The sequence below is a fragment of the Erinaceus europaeus genome, chromosome 17, assembly GCF_950295315.1.
Source record: "Erinaceus europaeus chromosome 17, mEriEur2.1, whole genome shotgun sequence".
Taxonomy (NCBI): domain Eukaryota; kingdom Metazoa; phylum Chordata; class Mammalia; order Eulipotyphla; family Erinaceidae; genus Erinaceus; species Erinaceus europaeus.
Genome location: NC_080178.1, coordinates 5,617,093 through 5,630,786, shown reverse-complemented (window position 1 = coordinate 5,630,786; position 13,694 = coordinate 5,617,093). Strand labels below are relative to the sequence as shown.

Sequence of the window (13,694 nt, the reverse complement as noted above, 5' to 3'; positions counted from 1 at the left end):
AAAAGTCACTATATTCTACAAATTATTTTTATTTACTTTTTGTTATTGACAGATTAATAGTTTGCAGTGAACAGTAAAATACAATAATTTGTACATGCATAACATTTGCACATAACAATACAACCCCCACTAGGTCCTTCTCTACCATCATGTCTCAGTGTTCCATTTATTTAAGGACAGTGCTTTATTTCCATGCTAAATCTATGATTTTTATAATGAAATTTAGTATCAAGTGGTCTTGGAGGTGGCACAGTGGATAAAGCATTAGACTCTCAAACATAGTGTGATTTCAATCCCTGGCAGCACATGTACCAGAGTGACGTCTGGTTCTTCCTTTCTCCATCCTCCTTTCTCATTAATAAATAAATAAATACATATTAAACATTGTTATTAACACATATCCTTAGGATATATATATATATTACATATAATATACATTAATATATATATTATAATATACTAACTGGGTTAGCCTCAGCTGATATGCAAATCAAAGGAGAGAGAGAAAGACAGAGAGAGAGGAAATCTGTATATATAAGTCGTTAATCAGAGTCCACAGTACTCTGGGTTGCATTAAGAATGTCATATGATAAATGGTCTTTTGGTTGTTGTTGTTTTTTTTCTGTTGTGCCACTGATTTGATTGGAAATACATTTTAAAAATGTAAAGTTCTATTATCTAGGCACCCTAATTCTCAAAGCATCATGTCCTATATGCAACATAACAGACTATAGGAAGATGTGATTGTCAATTTTGACCTAGTTCTAACGTCCTGGGATAATGTTAATGTCAACACTGAGTCCCTATCTTATTTCATCCACCTTGTTACTACACTGCTGTAGGCATCAGGCCATTCTCTTTACAGGAAAAGTCATTCTTACTGCTTAAAAGGGGGAAAAAAACACTCACTGAAACCTTTTGAATAAATTTTTGAATAAACACTCACTGAAACCTTTTGAATAAATTTGGATAAATTGGCCATAAAAGAAATTGGTGCCTCCTTTGGAGAAGGTTATGGCAATTAAGTTGCTAGACTCCCTTTTATATTTTGTGTTTGAGGATCCTGAGTATTTTTCAGATCACACAAAAGATCCTGAGGGCACACACTCTAATAATCAATTCCTAGTAGAAAAAGCAGTTAGACACAAATTATATAGGCTATTAAATAGTTCTATTAAGTAGATCATTAAACACAAAATAATGATGTATTGCATTTACGTTTATCTTGAAAATATCTAAAATACATTTTCTCTAAATTTTGTAGGTATATAGAATTTATATTATATTAAATTATATCATATCATATTGTATTATATCATCTAAATTGATTTGACTAATATGAAACAATTTGTGGGACAACTAGCATAATAATTTATCTACCTGATAGGTTTGAAGAATAAGCCAGATAAAATTAAAATGCAGTTATGAAACTGTAGATTTAGAACTTTATAATTGACAAATAGATAAAAAGTCATATAATCATACATGGATTTCCAACTAGTTGTTAGCTTTAAGGATATAATTTTTAACACAGATATTTGAATTATTCTGGTTTATTGGTTTGTTATACCAACACAACACACAGAATATTTGATAGAGTTTTAATAAATGGTCTAATGTTTGCTAAATCAAGTTATATAGCAAATACTATAATTTAGTCACACAGAGGGAAACCTGTGAGATATATATATGTGTGTGTATATATAATGTGTATGTATAATATCTATATTAAGATCAAAGTTAATGTCATGGGTTCATTTTTTTAGAAACTATACCTTTAAGCAAAGGATGGGGGGCAGAGCCAAGATGGCGACTTGGAGACAACACCTGGTGTGAGCTCCAAAAAGATGCAGCTTACAACCTGGGATTCTCTAGAGAGGCCACCAGGTTCCAGATGACACCATGATGCCAATCTGACTTCCCTGAACAGAGGACCCCACCATGTGTCTTGGAGTCCCATCTTCCCAGATCCCCGCCCCACTAGGGAAAGAGAGAGATAGTTTGGGAGTATGGATCGACCTGCCAATGCCCATGTTCAGCAGGGAAGCAGTTACAGAAGCCAGACCTTCCACCTTCTGCACCTCATAATGACCCTGGGTCCATACTCCCAGAGGGATAAAGAACAGGAAAGCTATCAGGGGAGGGGATTGGATATGGAGCTGTGGGGTGGGCATCGTGTGGAAATGTACCCCTCTTATCCTATAGTCTTGTCAATATTTCCATTTTATAAAGAAAACTTTAAAAAGCAAAAAAAAGCAAAGGATGCATACTGAATTCAAGTTTTCAAATAAAGACAATTTGTTCGCAATTTGACATGTTTCTTCATTAATGGTACAATGAAAACAATATGAGAAAAGTAACATTTCTTGTGAAAATAAATATAAAGTGAATGACATTTTGCTAATAATACAAAGCAATCATTATTTAGATGTAAAAATTGTGTATTAATGTATGTGGAGATGAATCGTTGTTTATGCTATTTTATGTTATTGTGAACATAAATGTGTTTGTCACAGCCTAAAGCCTGTGATAGAAACATTGTAGATTCTGTATAGCTCAAATTGCAACTCACTTACATGATCTGGTTTTTAAAAGTTGATATTATTGGGGAAGAGATATAACACATAGGTTTGTGTAACAGATTCTATTCACTGAGTCTCAGAAGTCCCATGTTCAGTCCCTGGAATGACCCTAAGCCAGAACAAAGCAGTGTTCTTGCAGAATAGAGAAAAAAAGATTAGATTGTTAAGTTTTTCTTTTCTGGATAGAGGATGAGAGAAGAGAAAGAGATGCAGAGGAAAAGAAAGAGGAGACACTTGCAGCATTGTTCTATTAGTTCTGCAGCTTCAGCCTCACAGGTGGCTCCAGGCGCTTGAACCTGTGTCCTCACACATGGTAATGTGTATGTGTCCTACCAGGTACACAAGCACCTAGACCCACAGTGTCCTATTACGAGAAAGCAAGTACACGCAAACATCACACACACACACACACACACACACACAAAAATGTCACCAAGTTGGTGGAAATCACAAATGTATGTGAGTGATAGACTTGAAAGCTTGATCATAGTCAAAGAATGCTTACAGTTATCAGGAAATGGAAAAAAAAAAAAAAGATTGTTCTCCTAGAAATTCCTGAGTGAATCTGGCCCTCTTGACACCCTGACTTTGACACAGTCATTTTGCTGCCAGGGTTATCACTGGGATCAGTGCCTTTACAAATCCGTTGCTCCCAAAAGCCATATTTTTTTCCATTCCTTTATCTAAAGGTTAAGAGACAGAGAGAGAAAAAGAAACAAAGATAAGGAGAGGTACTACAACTAAAACCTGGAAGAAAACCGGGTGCCCAACAACAGATGAATGTCTGAGAAAGCTGTGGTATATTTACACAATGGAATACTACACAGCTATTAAGAACAATGAACCCACCTTCTCTGACCCATCTTGGATGGAGCTAGAAGGCATTATGTTAAGTGAGATAAGTCAGAAATGCAAAAGTAAGTATGGGATGATCCCACTCATAAACAGAAGTTGAGAAAGAAGAACAGAAGGGGAAACTCAAAGCAGAATCTGACTGAGTTTGGAGTAGGGCACCAAAGTAAAAATCTCTGGGTGGAGGGTGGGGGGTAGATGTTCAACTTCACTGGGGGGGGGAAGGGGAGGGACACAGATGCTGGTGGTGGAATTGTATGGAATTGTACCCCTCTTATCCCACAATCTTGCCAATCATTATTAAATCACTAATTAAAAAAAGAAATTTAAAAATTAGGTCTGTCATCTATTTTGTGTTATTGGCCATCTTGGTGAAAATTGTAGGTATCAATTTATCTCTTCTCCGTAGGAATATTCAACTACCTTTCACCACTTATAAAAAAGATTATCCTTCCTCTAATAAAATGGAAGATATGTCAAAAATCAACCAGTCTTTATTTATTTTTTATTCATAAACTACATGATTTGGGGTAAGACAATCTCATTTCATATTCAAAAAAAAAGGAAAGATACAAATTCAATATGCAAAACCATTTATTTCTCTATGTTCCTGAAATGGAACCTGAATGTGAAATGAATAAAACAATATAGTTAATAATATAAAATGGGTTGAAAATGAAGCAAGAAGAGCAAGCTAAGGTTGAAAAGCTCTACTCAGTTGGGACTCGGGCGGTAGCACAGCAGGTTAAGTGCAGGTGGTGCCAAGCACAAGGACCAGCATAAGGATCCGGGTTGGAGCCCCTCAGCTCCCCACCTGCAGGGGAGTCGCTTCACAAGCAGTGAAGAAAGTCTGCAAGTGTCTATCTTTCTCTCCTCCTCTCTGTCTTCCCCTCCTCTCTCCATTTCTCTCTGTCCTATCCAACAACAACAACAATAACTACAACAAAGAAACAACAAGGGCAACAAAAGGGAATAAATAAATATTTTTAAAAAGAAAGAAAGAAGAACTCTACTCAGCATGTACTATTTCAGGAAGTCAATAACTTTTCTTCCATGATCTGTATGTCCAAGTAATCCATGGTCCTCTAGGATGAATAAGCACATAGAAGCACAGGAAGCTCAAAGCCTCAGGAAGCTTGATTATCAAAGAGTACTAAAGAATAATTGACTAGATTATAATACGCACATGGTATATTTATTTTAAGGTAACCCAATCATCTTTTTTTTAATTTCTTTATTAGAGGATTAATGGTTTACAGTTGACAGTAAAATACAATAGTATGTACATGCATAACATTTCCCAGTTTTCCACATAACAATACAGGCCCCACTAGGTCTTCCTCTGCTATCTTTCTCTCCCCCTCTCTGTCTTCCCCTTTCCTCTCCATTTCTCTCTGTCCTATCCAACAACGACATCAATAACAGCAATAATAATAACTACAGAACCTGGACCCTCCCACCCCCACCCCAGAGTCCTTTACTTTAGTGCAATACACCAACTCCAGTTCAAGATCTACTTGGTGTTTTCCCTTCTGATCTTGTTTTTCCACTGTTATCTATGAGTGAGATCATCCCATATTCATCCTTCTGTTTCTGATTTAATTCACTTAACATGATTCCTTCAAGCTTCATCCAAGATGGGATGAAGAAGGTGAAATCACCGGTTTTAATATCTGAGTAGTATAGCATTGTGTATATAAACCATGACTTGCTCAGACACTCATCCGTTGTTAGACACCTGTGTTGATTCCAGGTTTGGGCAATTACAAGTTGTGCTGCTATGAACATGGGTATACACACATCTTTGGGGGTAATCTGATAATCTTATCATGGTCAAATGTCGTTGTTACGCCATCATAAGGAAATTTATTTTCTTAGTTGATGAAACAGTTTTAGTATGATTTATAGAAAGATGATTTAATGAAAACTACAAATCACTTGGTTGAAATATCTTTAAACCAAATGTAAGGGATTTTTTTTAGAGATTTAATAAAGATTGAGGAGATTGTGGGGTAACAGGTGTACAGTTTCATACAGTTCCCACCACCACCAGAATTCCATAGGCCTATTCACTCTATTGGAAGCTTCCCTGTTCTTTATGGGATGTGGAACTCTGGTGGTGAGAATTGTGTGAAATTGTACCCCTCTTATCCTACCATCCTGTTAATCATTATTAAAGTAGTTTTTTTTTTAAGAAAGAAAGGAAGGAAGAAAGAAAGAAAGAAAGAAAGAAAGAAAGAAAGAAAGAAAGAAAAAGAAAAATAGAAAAGAAAGATCAACCTATGAAAATAGCTTGGAGGTCAGCACTTTCCCGAGAGCTTCTTTCACATCTTTGTTCCGCAGACTGTAGATCAGGGGGTTCAGCATGGGGATCACTACCGTGTAGAACACCGTGGCCACCTTGTCAGTATCCGTCGTCATGTCGCCAGAGCTGGGCCGGCAGTAGATGAAAAGGATGGTCCCGTGGAAGACAAGGATGGCAGTGAGGTGGGAGGCACAGGTGGAAAAGGCTTTGCGCCTGCCCTCCGCAGAGGGCATCCTCAGGACGGTGATGAGAATGAACGAGTAGGAGGCCAGGATGACGACGATGGTGCTCATCTCGTTGAAAGAGGCCACGATGTAGAGCAGCAGCTCGTTCTTCCTGACATCAGAACAAGCGAGAGCCAGGAGAGGGGGCAGGTCGCAGAAGAAGTGGTTGATGGCGCTCGATCTGTACAGCGGGATCTCAAGAGCCAAGCACAAGTGTATCAGAGAGCACGCTGTCCCGCAGAGGTAGCAGCAAGACACCAGTCCCACACACAGATGGCGGGACATGACCACCATGTAGAGCAGAGGGTTGCAGATGGCCACAAAGCGGTCGTAAGCCATCACCGCCAGCAGGATGACTTCAGTCACCACACATGTGCAAAACAGGTAGAACTGCACCATGCACTCCAGGAAGGAAATCGTTTTGCCTTCCTTGAAAATATTAGCCAGCATCTTGGGCATGATGACTGTGGAGTAGCAGAAATCCACAAAGGATAAGTGACTGAGGAAGAAGTACATGGGGGTGTGAAGACGGGAACTCACACAGATCAGCGCAATCATGCCCAGGTTGCCTGAAACTGTGACTCCATAGATGAGAAGAAATATCAGGAAGAGCAAGACTTTCAATTCAGGGATGTCTGACAAGCCAAGAAGAATGAAGTCTGTCAGAGCAGTGCAATTTCCCTCACCCATGTTCCCGGTCTATTGGAACTGGAAAAACATCAATAGTTATTCTCCATATAGGTTTTCAAATATAGTGTTGGCTGTCTCCCTTAAAAGAATGAAATAAGCATGTTGCATTTTTTTTTGAGCAAAGAAGTAGAACTATTCTTTATGAAGCTGTGGTTAAGTTAGGACACCGTGACATTTAAATGCTAGAACCCCAGTGTAGTTCACAGATCACAAAGTCATAGTCACATCCATAAGGTGTTTAATCTTCCTTAAAATATAACTATCTAGAGGTTTGAACAGAGTTGTTAGACATATATCTTCTGAATGTGATAATAAGATAAATATATGGGAATTATATGGTTTTATATATATATATATTTATATATATGATTAAAAGTATTTCAAATTCACCATGTTGGAAAAAAATAAATGCATTATATATCATTGAATTAGAGATTTTATTTTAAGGAATCCAAATACCTATATTCCTAGAAGTCTGATTAATTAGTACTGAAAATATTGAAATTCCAGAAAGTGATTTTGAATATTTTTAATGAGAGAAAGAAATTGAGAAAGAGAACCAGTAAGAGAAGACTTGAGCAATGCTTCCATCTGTCCTGTTTAGTACCTGTAACTGAGCTTGGTACATATGGGACCTGAGTTATGCAAATCCTGTGAGTCCTGTGATTCAGTAGTGACTTATGTCATCTGCCCTTGACAATATCTTTAGGGTGGAGAAGGCAGCATAGTGGTAAGCACTCCTACTCCATCTCTCCCATCCCACTTGATTTCCCTCTATGTCTATGGACAGTGGTTCTTAACAAAGAAGGTATTTTGAACTGCATTAAATAGACGTCAATGTCTGAAGACACTTTTTATTGTAACAGGGGGAAGATGTCAGAAGAGAATAGTGTATGTGATTAAAATGTTTTCTTTTTATATATTAAAACATATTTATATGTTTTATTTTAATAAGATAGGGGGAGAGAAATACATAGAAATAAGGGGGAAGGGATAGCAAGGTCAAGCATTCTTCTCAATTTATTCATTCTTCTCCCTCACGCAACCATCATAAGATATCTGGTTCCTCAATGCAGTGCTATTTTGAGAAAAGCCAAGAGTGGGGCAGAGGAAGTAAGTCAGCAATAGAGTGTATACCTTGTAAACATGAGGCCAAGAGCTTGATTCCAGGAAACACATGAAAAGGAACAAGGTTAAGGGGGAGAGTATTTTGCAGATACCTATCACAGGGAGCTGAGAGATTGTGCCCGTGGGTCAGCAGCTTCACTGTAATCCATTAACCTGTCCAAAGATTATATATATGTTTACATATATATCATAAAAATTGGTCAGATGTTCTGCTTTCTCTCTCTCTCTCTCACACACACACACACACACACACACACACACACAGCAGTACTGGTTGATCAGAGGAAAGACACAAAGGTAAAGAGCAAGGACTTGTGTGCAAGAATCCTAAATTCAGTTCCAGACACCACATAAAGCCAGAGCTGAGCAGTGCTCTAGCTCTCAAATAAAATTAAACCAATAGTTGATTCTGAAAATAAGTCATTTCCATCCCCCATTGCAACTTTTCCTCTATATACAAAGAGAAAATATTTTCATTGTGGAGTGTTCACAATACAGCTTTTTAAAAAAAAATTATTTATTCCCTTTTGTTGCCCTTGTTGTAGTCATTGTTGATGTCATTGTTGTTGGATAGAGCAGAGGGAAATGGAGAGAGGAGGGAAAGACTGAGAGGGGGAGAGAAAGATAGACACCTGCAGACCTGCTTCACTGCCTGTGAAGCGACTCCCCTGCAAGTGGGCAGGTGGGAAGCCGGGGGCTTGAACCGAGATCCTTACACCAGTCCTTGCACTTTTTGCCACCTACATTTAGCCCACTGTGCTACTGCTCGACTCCCAACAACACGGTTTTTTAAAACTCTGGTTAAGTAAATGGTGGATGCAGAAGTTTATGTGTCTTCCTTACAATTTTATTTATATTATATTTAACTGGAGTAGCTTACCCCAGGAAAGAGAGAAATAAGTCTTCGGTTTGGAAAAAGCAGTCATTCATACTCAATAACCAAAAAAAAAGTAACAGATTGTAGTCTGAAGAACCATCCTGTGGGATAGGCATCACTTACCCAGTTTCTGAAAATACTACATGGGAAATCTGGCTTTGTTTGCTTTGTGTCAGTGTATATATGAACCCCCAGGGTCCATGCTCCTTAAGTGTCCCTAAACAACTGATCTCTGTGGAACATCAACAGGTTTTCAGGAAAACAATGCTGTCTGGGGAAACAAACAATTAATGATGGATGAGACAGAAAAAAAAGGGAGAAATATGTCAAGGAACATTGGTACATATTATCATTCAATAAGAATTCCCCCAGAACACTGTTGTGCCAAAATATTGCTCTGTGATGCAGGAATCATAGAGTTATTATGAAATATATAAATAGCTCCTGTAAACTTTGTCTGCCTTATGCTCAAAAGCTCATTTGCAGGGAGTGCAGGGTTTGAAGTTACACCAGAGTTCTTCCACATAACAGAAAGGTGTGGGGATGGTGAATCCTCTTTACTGAGATCACCAACTTTTTTTTTTTTTTTTGCCACCAGGGTTATCTCTGGGGACTCGGTGCCAGCAGTATGATCCATGACTCCTGGAGGCCATTTTTCTTTCAATTTTATTTTTATTTGACAGGACAGAGAGAAATTAAGAGGGAAGGGGAGATAGAGAGGAAGAGAGAAAGATAGACACCTGCAGACCTGCTTCGTCACTCATAAAGCATCTTCCCTACCGGTAGGGAACAAGTGCTTGAACCAGGATCCTTCCTGGTAGTGATATGTGCTTTTGAGGCCAGGTGGTGGCACACCTGGCTAAGTGCATGTGACCATGTGACCATGCCCCTGGTCTCCACCTTCAGTGGGGACACTTCACAAGTGCTGCAGGTGTCTCTGGGTCTCTCCCACTCTATCTCACACCCTTCTCAATTTCTCTCTGTTCTATCAAGTTTAAATAAAAGCTAAAAACAAAACAACAATGACAACAAAAAAAAAACAGGTTCATCTCCAGCACAGGCTTATTTTACAGTCTCACTTTTAAACTTTGAAGAAAAGAAAAAAATCAAGTGACCTGTGCTTTTAACTGGGTGCACCACTGCCAGCCCCTGGAGATCATAGTTTCTCTTATGCACTGACTCTGCCCTATGGGCAGTGTACTGACATTGTACTGATCTGAAGACAACTTTGTCTTTACCAAAAGAAATGGGATTCATCCAGATATGTACCTCATGAGTGAGGTGACCAAGACAGAGAGAATCACCAATATACCTGAGGAAGACGGGTCCATACTAGGGCAGCATGGAATGTTCCTACTCATGACCACAGAATGTGAGCTCAGATCTAGAGGGATGTAGAGGTCACATAGGCTCCTAAGCTAATTATGGGCCCCAGATCATATCAAATTGATGGGGTTTACAGTCAACAATAATTATACCCCTTTCCCACATTAGGGAGCTCTCTTCCCTGATCCAGCTTTCTGGTCCTTTTCCCAGCCATAAAATCATCTCCCCAGACAATAATTAGGATCCACCTGCATATCAGATTTCAGGCTCAGGCAAAAAAAAAAAAAAAAAAAAAAAACTAGTATAGCTACAGGCCCTTTGAAATATAATTAAAATATGCCTATTAGCTATCTACAAAACAGAGGACCCCCAACACTTCATCTTCACTATTCCAGCCTTTAGGTCCATGATTGTTCAACAATTTGGCTTTGTATGTTAACTCTCTTTTCAGCCACCAGGTTCCAGATGCTAGCAGGATGCCAACCAGACTTCCCTGGATGGACAATCCCACCAATGTGCCTTGGAGCTCTGCTTCCCCAGATCCCTTCCCCACCAGGGAAAGAGAGAGACAGGCTGGGAGTATGGATCGACCTGTCAATGCCCATGTTCAGCGGGGAAGCAATTTCAGAAGCCAGACCTTCCACCTTCTGCATCCCACAATGCTCTTGGGTCCATACTCCCAGAGGGCTAAAGAATAGGAGGGGATGGATTACGGAGGTCTGGTGGTAGGAATTGTGAGAAGCTGTACCCCTCTTATCCTATGGTTTTGTTAATGTTTCCTTTTTATAAATTAAAAAAAAAAAGAATGAGACCATGTACCATCTCTTGGTCTGTGCTTCCCATATGACCATGAGAGAGAGTAAGACACGGATACTGACCAGTGCTGGGACGGCATAGTCCATGCTCGGTACCTGTGCTCATTAAGTAGAATCTCACCCCATTCTGCTCTTCTTCTGGCCATGCAGTGTGTCCTTGGATAACACTGATCAAACCAGTCTGTGGTTTGTGCCTTTGGCTGTAACAAACAGTTCACCAACTTTATGGATATCTGCAATGTGTTACTTAATAGTGAGATGTCATGGTCTCAACCCCCTTTAGTATTTCCCATAAACCCATTTAATAATTTTCCAAGTTTAAAGATTGTCCTGAGTCTGCTTCCCATCTTATGCTCTCACCATTCCTTTTCTCTTGCTCCCGGTTCGAGGCTCCGGCTCCCCACCTGCAGGGGAGTTGCTTCACAAGCATGAAGCAAGCAGGTCTGCAGGTATCTGTCTTTCTCTCCCCTTCTCTGTCTTCCCCTCCTCTCTCCATTTCTCTCTGTCCTATCCAACATTGACAACAACAGTATCAATAATAACAACAACAAGGACAACAGCAAGGAAAACAAAATGGGAAAAACAGCCTCCAGGAGCAGTGGATTCATAGTGCAGGCAGCAAGCCCCAGCAATAACCATGGAGGCAAAAAAAAAAAAAAACTATTTTGTCTTAACTGGAAACTTCAGATGAGGGAGTCAGGCAGTAGCGCAGTGGGTTAAGCGTACGTGGCACAAAGCGCAAGGACCACTGTAAGGATCTCAGTTCGAGCTCCCGGCTCCCCACCTGCAGAGGAGTCACTTCACAGGCGGTGAAGCAGTTCTGCAGGTCTCTCTTTCTTTCCCCCCTCCATCTCCCCCTCCTCTTTCCATTTCTCTCTGTCCTATCCAACAGCAGCAATAACGACAATAATAATAATAATAACAAGGGTACCAAAATGGAATAAATAAATAAATAAAATGCATATGAAATGTTCTGTGCTGCTTTTAGTGGGTAGTGTACTTGCTGATGCATCTGAAGGCTTAAATGTGACCCTGATAATTCTCCAGCAATGGCTTTTATAACCTCTGTCTGGCCACTTGAACAATAGGAGTCTGGGGTTTCTGGACTAAAACGTTGAATGGATCATGTTGCCACTAACTACGTGTGGTCACCTTTGGTTCCAGAGATCAGAAGTAAAACAAAATTCTCTTTAAAAACAAATAGTCATCATAGATTTAATTTAGCATTCTATAAATAACTTCCAAGAAAATATTAAAATGTGTAACCTACTAGATGTGAAGTGAAAATTAAAAATTCTGGGCTAGCTCCGCGGGAGAGAGACCAGGAACTCATGGTGGAGCAGGAATGCAATGCCTTTATTGATCAGAGACAACTCCTTTATATATATCTTTAACCGGAAGTGGCAAGTGGGAAAAGGAAATGGCTAGGAGAGGGGGTGGAGAAAAGACCACGAAGGTAGAATGCTTCCATAGCAGCTGTTGCAAAAGTTTTAACCAGTGGGATTAACCAATACCCTGCAGGCAGGGCGGGTCTCAGGCAAAACAATGATTATGTAAATAGACCATACTATCAGCATTGCAGGGGGGCTGCCCGACAAAAAAGGTAAATGCACAGATAAGTAGCAGCCAAAGGAGGAGTAAGTCCTATGTTCAGTGTTTGTAATAGTTACAGCTTTTTTTTAATTTTTATTATCTTTATTTATTCAATTGTTTATTTATTGGATAAATACAGGTAGAAATTAAGAAGGGTGAGGTGGAGAGAAAGAGAGAGAGGTAAAGAGAGAGGGAGAGAGAGAGAAAGAGAACTGTAGCACTACTTCACCACTTGCAAAGCTTTCCTCCTGTAGTGGGAACCGGGGACTTGAACCCAAGTCCTTGCACATTGTGATATACACTCAGCCAGGTACACCATCACCCCACCTCTGTATGTACCAATTTCTTACAGTTTCTATTTTCACATAAAATGGTTGTTTAATTGACTATTGCAAGTTGTATATAAATGAAATATTGTAATAATGATCCCAAATTCCTAATATTCTCAATATTCTGAATAACTTCAAGACCCTATAAAACCACCCTTGGGGTTATATTTGCCAAGACCACCGATAATTTATATTTTTATGTTACATTGATGATTTCTTTGGAATTTTATACCACATATTAAATAAAGAAAAGATTATACAAAATATAAAAGAAAAGAAAATATTATACAAGTTCTTCCAGGAAAAGTAGATTACTGATATAAGCTATATAGTAGTTTTTAAATCCCAACTGTTGGTTTCTCCAAGCATAGTAAAAATCATTCAGTGGAAAAGATCTATCCACATAGATGTATAGCCTAGAACACGCCACACTTACAATGTAGAAATAAATAATTGTAAGCTTATTTATCTACAATGACAGCTATAGATTCCAGGAAAATAAGGTCTAGATGAGTAGCAATGCCAAAAATCCTTCCTTTGCAATGTAAAATAACTTCTACTTTACTTTATTAATTTTTTTATTTTTTTATTATCTTTACTTATTGGATAGAGGTAGCCCCAAATCGAGAAGGAAAGAGACAGAGAGACACCTGCAGCCCTGCTTCACCACTCACAACACTTTCCCCTTGCAGGTGGGGCCTAGGGGCTCAAACCTGGACCCTTACCCATTATAACATGTGTGTTCAACCAGGTCTGCCACCACCCAGCCCCTTTTATTTTATTTTATTTTATTTTATTTTATTTTATTTTATTTTATTTGCCAAAGCGCTGATCAGCTCTGGCTTATAATGGTACTGATGACTGAACCTAGGATCTCTGAGGCCTCAGGCATTAACTACCTTTACACTGTCTCCCCAGCCCTACTAACACAAAATTTTAAATGGTTTAAACTTTAGAATTGTGGTCACTAACA

General features: G+C 39.0%; 1 protein-coding gene and 1 long non-coding RNA gene across 2 annotated transcripts in view; both read right to left on the bottom strand.

Annotated features, from left to right (window-relative positions):
* LOC132534019 (uncharacterized) overlaps positions 1-13,694 on the bottom strand; it is a 69,994-nt gene that overhangs the window by 43,433 nt on the left and 12,867 nt on the right. The gene's annotated exons all lie outside the window — the stretch shown is intronic.
* On the bottom strand, positions 5,545-6,653 carry LOC103109466 (olfactory receptor 5L1-like). The gene has a single exon (XM_007518527.2). It carries the CDS (start codon positions 6,651-6,653, stop codon positions 5,715-5,717), a length of 939 nt encoding a protein of 312 aa, XP_007518589.1. The 3' UTR covers positions 5,545-5,714.